The sequence below is a fragment of the Physeter macrocephalus genome, chromosome 4 (assembly GCF_002837175.3).
Source record: "Physeter macrocephalus isolate SW-GA chromosome 4, ASM283717v5, whole genome shotgun sequence".
Taxonomy (NCBI): Eukaryota; Metazoa; Chordata; class Mammalia; order Artiodactyla; family Physeteridae; genus Physeter; species Physeter macrocephalus.
The window spans coordinates 68,642,206-68,648,481 of record NC_041217.1 but is presented as its reverse complement, the minus strand read 5'-3'; the positions used below and the strand labels follow the sequence as shown (position 1 = coordinate 68,648,481).

The following is a 6,276-nucleotide window of genomic DNA, read 5'->3' as shown; positions in this document are numbered from 1 at the left end:
GAAAATTGGAGAATGGTAAGAGAATAATCTGAGGGGTTCTCTGCTTTCCCACTTGAACCTGGGACCTGGTGATGCAGGACATACATCAAATGTTGTTTGAAGAATGGCTCCAAAGACTCCTAATCACAGCCATCCTCCCAGTGAGTTATTGAGTCTTGTCAGGGAATTTTGAGGGGATAGCCTCTTCTTTCCCCCTTTGTTTCTGCCCTTCCATCAGGTAGAATTCAGGAAAATTCTAGGAAAACCCCAAATGTTGGGAACTGAGCTGTTAAAACAATCTGAGTTATAGTGAAAGAATGATTGCTCATAACCCCAGGGTTTACGAATCCTGGTTAGTAGCTCCTTGGCTTTTTAGTATAGACAGCTAATGAGCCTAAGACTATACAAGGGTGGTACAGTGGACATTGTGTATGTGTGGGTGTGTGCCTGTCCAGCATGAAATCTCACTCCTTGTGTTTGGGGAATTCCCTAATTCATAAGAGACAGACCCCACCACCACCACCGCTATGAACATGGAAAATGCCAGGTATTCAATTCCCAACCTCCCTTGGAGGTAGAACATGGATGTGTGACCTAGGATTGTCTGCCTGGTCCTGGACTTTGATTTAGAAACTAGAGATGAAAAGATGACGAATGGACCCTGGAGAAGTCACTTTGGTACAGATAGTACGACAGCGATTTGGAGTTTTCAAGTCCATCTGAGGTAGGGAGGGAATGATGGAGTCTGGGTCTAGTGCTGGGAGGACAACTGGTGCCCAGCTTTGTCATCCCTGGGCTGGTTTTGTGATTTGGACTCTGTCCCTAGTCCCAGTCCAGGTCCCCCCCTTGCTTGCTCAGTTTCAAACCATCATTTTACAGAACCTCCTAGCAGTTATCTGAACCAACCAGAATCTTTTCCGTAGATTCCTTTTCTACATAGAAAAATGCAGAGTCAGTTTCTGTTCTTCACAAAGAAGAATACTACTGCATTGGTTCCAGGAAGTGGGATGCTCCAAACAACAGAACTAAAATGTGAATTGATTGAATATAGGGGATAAAGTACAAAGCTATAAGGAGCTCAGAGTTTTGAGCTGGAAAGTTGGTGACTCTTATTATATGGGTGTAAGACAGTTGGTGATTTCTTAAAGTGCTCACTAGGGTCACACAAGACCCTATCAGAAAGAAGTGCTTAAATTGAAGAAGGCCTATCTGAAAGCGAGAATAGAAATAGGAACTAGGACTTTAATGGAAGAGGCTCTTTCTGTCTGCAGCCAATAATTTAAGTTATTAAGCATTCAATTACTTGAAACTGTTGGGCCAATATATGTTATTGTCTACTTCAGGATAAATTTAGTGATGGGGAGAGGTATGCAAGGATTAAGAAGTGTCTAGTAGAGACCCTGAGGATGTGAGGCCATGGATGTAAAATGGACTCAGAATCAGTTTGAAGAGTCTTTGTTGAGGCTCCAGGTTTGTAGTTCAATGGAGTAAGCAGAGAACTAGGATTTAAAAATCATTTGGGGAAGTGAAAAATCACTCTGGGACAAGTTCTGATTATCCCAAGTTCCTTTGTAACAGCATCACCAAACACTTACCACTTTTCTTTAAATCTGAACATCATTTGCACAGAACTGTACTTTTAAGAATCTTAGATTTTTTTTTCATTACATTATTCAAAGCTCAGAGACCTCAAAGTCATATTTTCAGTTTACTGAATCTTAGCTTCCAGGTTTTACAAATAAAATACTTTATTAGCTTCTTTTATGGAATAATCGCAGAGTGTTTATTAATCTCATTGAGACAATAATCTCATTGTCTATCCAGAGAGATAAACTGAGGCCCAGAGCCTTGATCAAGTCTGCATGGTGATCGGGAGCAGCTCCCAGACCGAGTACAGGCAGCCCAAGTGTAAGCTGTTCCAGACTTTGTGGCTGGTGGTCAGCTGTCTGAGATAGGTACTGGATGTCCTGTCCTGGCTTTCTGCCTTTGGCTTTTATTACCCAATTGCAGCAAAGAGCGAGACACCTCACTGGACCGGCATTATCCATTTCATCTGCTACACCACAGAGATGGAAAGCTATTCCAAGCAGCTCTCTGTTCTGAGTCCGTGCCTCCCACAGAGCAGGCTAAGAGCTTGGGAAGCCTCACTTCCTTATCCATTTCGCGGGTAGCTGTGGGAGAAACATCACCAGGGAGTCGATCCGAGAAGAGTACAGACGTGTAGATGTCACAAGAAACTTGGGACTTGGGACCATGTTCAGTGTTTATTTTGGCTCCTCCGTGTTCCTTCAGAAAGTCCCTCCACTGGATCTGTGGTGTCAGCTCTCAGGAAGTGTCACGCTGGCATATACCGTGATGGAGCTTGATTCCTGGGGGCAAAACAGAGCAAGTCTGTGGGGGGAGGGACCAGAACTAGGTTCACAGGCTGCAAATGGAAACAGTGATGCTTAGAAAAAGGAAAGGGTCTCAAGAATCATGTAGCATTGCAACTTGCTCAGGGTCTGCCACAGCTGGGTATTGCTAGAGGTAGCACTCAGGTTCCCAGACTGCCTGCTCGCCCACAAGATGGGTTACAGCTCCCTTCAAGCATACGCATGTCATCAGGGAGACTAGGAGACCTGTCCCAGTCATCTGAGGACCTGCACTCAGTTTAGAGAAGCCAAAAGATTTCTAAATTACTGAGCTTTAAAAAGGGGGGGATTAGTGAAACTCAAAGGGAGAAGAAAGAAGTGGTTCCGGCAAGAGAGGGATGGGGAAGAGGTGAAGATTGTGGGCAAAGACCTCTCACAGGGAGAGGAGATTCAGGAGTCTGAGGCAGAAAGAGACAGGAATGAGGGAATTTAGGTGGTTTTGCTGTAAAATGTGAAATATACCGAGTGATGTGTTTCTTCCCCAAGAAAACATCATTAAAAATCTACATTATTGGGCTTCCCTGGTGGCTCAGTGGTTGAGAGTCCGCCTGCCGATGCCAGGGACGCGGGTTCGTGCCCCGGTCCGGGAGGATCCCACATGCCGCGGAGCGGCTGGGCCAGTGAGCCATGGCCGCTGAGCCTGCGCGTCCGGAGCCTGTGCTCCGCAACGGGAGAGGCCACACCAGTGAGAGGCCCGCGTACCGGAAAAAAAAAAAAAAAATCTACGTTATTTATTAAAGCTTTTAAAGTCAGATTTATGTTTTTACTTCCCTTTGGATAGGAGAGTGGTCTGTGAATACACCTCAAGATGAAGACAAGGCATCCTCCCAAGCATTGCCGAGTATGTGTACAGTAGGAGCTTTGAGGAAAATGGGTGAATGTCATAGGCATTTCTGTGGCCTTTTGATCCTCCATTGTCTCCTAAAATGCTTTATTTAATAGGGTCCAACTAAAGCCAAGATTTTAGCCCAGAATTTACTTCTGTTCGTTTAGCAAAAGGAAAGATTCCTGTCAAGTAAACTGAATCCATGCTGATCTTGCAATGGGGTAGAACAGGTGGGCCATGTGTCATACTCTCTTCTAGGCTTTACACCTATGCAGAGTTCTACTCCTAAATGTTCTGATTAAACAGGGCTGAATGGAGACTAGGCATGAGCATTTTTACAAAGCTCCCCTGGCAATTCTGTTATGCAGCTGGACTTGAGAACTCCTGGACTCAAGGTGCGATTCCTGAACTTAAATGTGCATCAGGATCACCAGGAGGATGTTGTTTTTTTAACATGTAGGTGCCTGGTTACCCTCCATAGACATTCTGATTGAACAGAATCCTAGGTAGAAGGTCCCGGGAATCTTTATTTTTAACAAATATGCCAGTTGATTCTGATGTGACAGCTCTCAGAGGAACCCTGGTGAGCAGAGAGTGAGCAGAGACCCCATGTAAGCAGCCATGAGGGGTTTCCCGGAAGCCCTGCAATAGACGCTGCAGATGCTCCTTGCTACCTGCTTGCAAAGGCCTACGTCCTCCATTTCAGCTCTACACAGGTTCCACCCTTTCCCCTCCTCCACCTCTTCCCTCTCTACAGAGAGGATGCACAGAGCGATGCCTCACCTGGACGGGCTCTGGAACAGGCTCTGTGGCAGCAACGTAAATGGTGGTGCAGGGGTCCTGAGCTGGCAGAGAGTCAGGTTTCTTCTGAACAGACTACAAGGGAAGCAAAGAAAGCAGGAGATTAGCTGAGCAGCAAGTTATTTCCCATTCAACTGTCCCCATAGAGAAGCATGGCATCAAGAAGTTTTGAGTTAGAAAGCTCCTTGGAGTCATTTGGTCCAGCCTCCTTCCCAGGTGAAAATTCTCCCCCAAATTCCCCGGAACTCAATTCTCTGGGCTTTGCTCAGACTCCCCGAGTGACATCTTGGAGCCCACAGCCTTGTGAGGCAGCCTGATTCACCATTACCACTTCCCAGATGTTTTAAACATCTTCCTCACAGTGAACTGAAATTGGTGTGGTTCTTACATGGGCAGCTGAAGGGAATGGGATTTTTATAGGATTTTAGTGTCTCACTCATATCACCCACAACATGCAGAAGTCCCGCTATTCCTCACTCTAATATGGTTTCTCATCAATTCTCTTTCCTGTACAAATATTGAACTTAATAATAACCACACATGTGCAAGTGTGTTAAAGTTTACCAAGTTCTTCACATATATCTTCCCATTTGTCTCACAACCACTCTATATGTTACTGTTACTCACATTTTACAGATGAAGAGGCTAAAGCCCGGAAAGATTTAGTACTTTCTTAATGTGCACATACAAGAAGTATCAAAGCCAGGATTTTAACTTAAAATATCTTTTAACTTAAAGCACATGTATTTTCCATATACTGTTCTTCTTTGGTTACCCCAACTTATAATGACCTCTCCTTTACCTAAATTCCTCAGGTACCTAAAGTCTAATTCACACATTGTGGCACTTAACTGTACGCTGTATTTAAGACACTCTGATACATTTATACATCGCTTCTCCAAACAGACCATCAATTCCTTGAGAAATAGCCTATGTTTTTTTTTTTGCATTCCCCACGAAACAGTGCTAGGCACATAAGAACCTTCAGTTGATGTTTGTTAATATTACTTAGAATGAGTTAAAATCCACAATACCAGGACGAAGTCAGTGTAGGTATAAATTGAGACCCCATCCCTCTAAGATGAAGACGACATATCTTATGCCTGGAAAGTCATCTTTTCAACATACTTGGGGGCACTGGTGTAGGATAATGCTATTCTCTGCCTTTCCTGGACATAGAACAAGTCTTAAAACTGAAGCACATGGGTTATAATGGGAGAGAACTTGGAATCTTGTCATCTGATGGAAGAGATAAGGAATTGGAAAAGTTTACTGGAGGAAAGAAGATTCAAGGTGGGACATGATCTTTCTCTTCATATATCTGATGGGTTGCCATGTAGAAGAAGAATTACATTTGTTCTGTACAGTCTGTCAGCTTTAAACCAAGGTTGGAATTTTTAGGGTAATATTTTAGTTCAATATAATGAAGATCTTTCTAATAGTAAGAAGTGCTCAAATGTGGGATGAATTACCTTGAGAGGCAGTGAATTTCCCATCACTGGAAGTGCTTGGGGTAGAGCAGGGCTTCTCACACTTTAATGTGCATATGAATTACCTGGAAATCTTGTTAGAAGTCTGGTTCTATTTCAGAAGATCTGGGGTGAGGCCTGACTTTTTGCATTTCTAATTAGGTCCCAGGTAATGCTTTTAGTAAAAGGTCCTTTTAGTAAAAAGGAGCTAGCCAGCACTTTGGAAGTAATGTTGCAGAAGATAATTCAAGGAGTGATAGGGTAAAATTAAAGAAGATCTAAATAAAGGAAAGGATATATCATTTTGTGAATTGAAAGACTCAATAGGAAAACATATATGGTCTTCTGAAATTGATCAATGCAGTTCTAATTAAAATTCCAGCAGGATTTTAAGGAGGATTTTTACAAACTGAATCTAAAATATATAGATGAAAATGTGAAGGACCAAAAATGGCCAAGAACTTGAAGAACAAGAACAAGTAAAAAGATTTGTTTTACCAGATATCAAACTTGTAATAAACCTGCAATCACAGATTTGTTAAGACAGTATGGTTCTGGTGCAATTGTAAAGAAATAAACCAATGGAGCAGAATAGAGAACTTCAAAATAGATCCACACACGGACCCTTAAAATGAGGTGGCACTGCAGTGGGGCAAGGACAGTTTTTAAATATAAATAGTCAATGGGATATCCATATGGAAAAAAATAAAACTTGACCCATCTCACACCACACTCAAAAAATCATTTTCAGGTGCATAGCAGATATAAGTTGAAAAGATAAACCATACAG

The 6,276-nt window shown here is 42.8% G+C and overlaps 1 protein-coding gene across 1 annotated transcript in view; it reads right to left on the bottom strand.

The window, feature by feature from the left end:
* Window positions 1-1,674: 1,674 nt before the first annotated feature.
* The window catches only part of SLAMF1 (signaling lymphocytic activation molecule family member 1), a 34,193-nt gene continuing 29,591 nt past the window's right edge, over window positions 1,675-6,276 (bottom strand). Inside the window, exons 6-7 of the mRNA XM_007124057.3 lie at window positions 4,000-4,092; window positions 1,675-2,348 (exon numbers count right to left, since the gene is read on the bottom strand). Coding sequence (XP_007124119.3) covers window positions 2,298-2,348; window positions 4,000-4,092 — 144 coding nt within the window. The 3' untranslated portion in view covers window positions 1,675-2,297. The remainder of the gene's footprint in view (window positions 2,349-3,999; window positions 4,093-6,276) is intronic.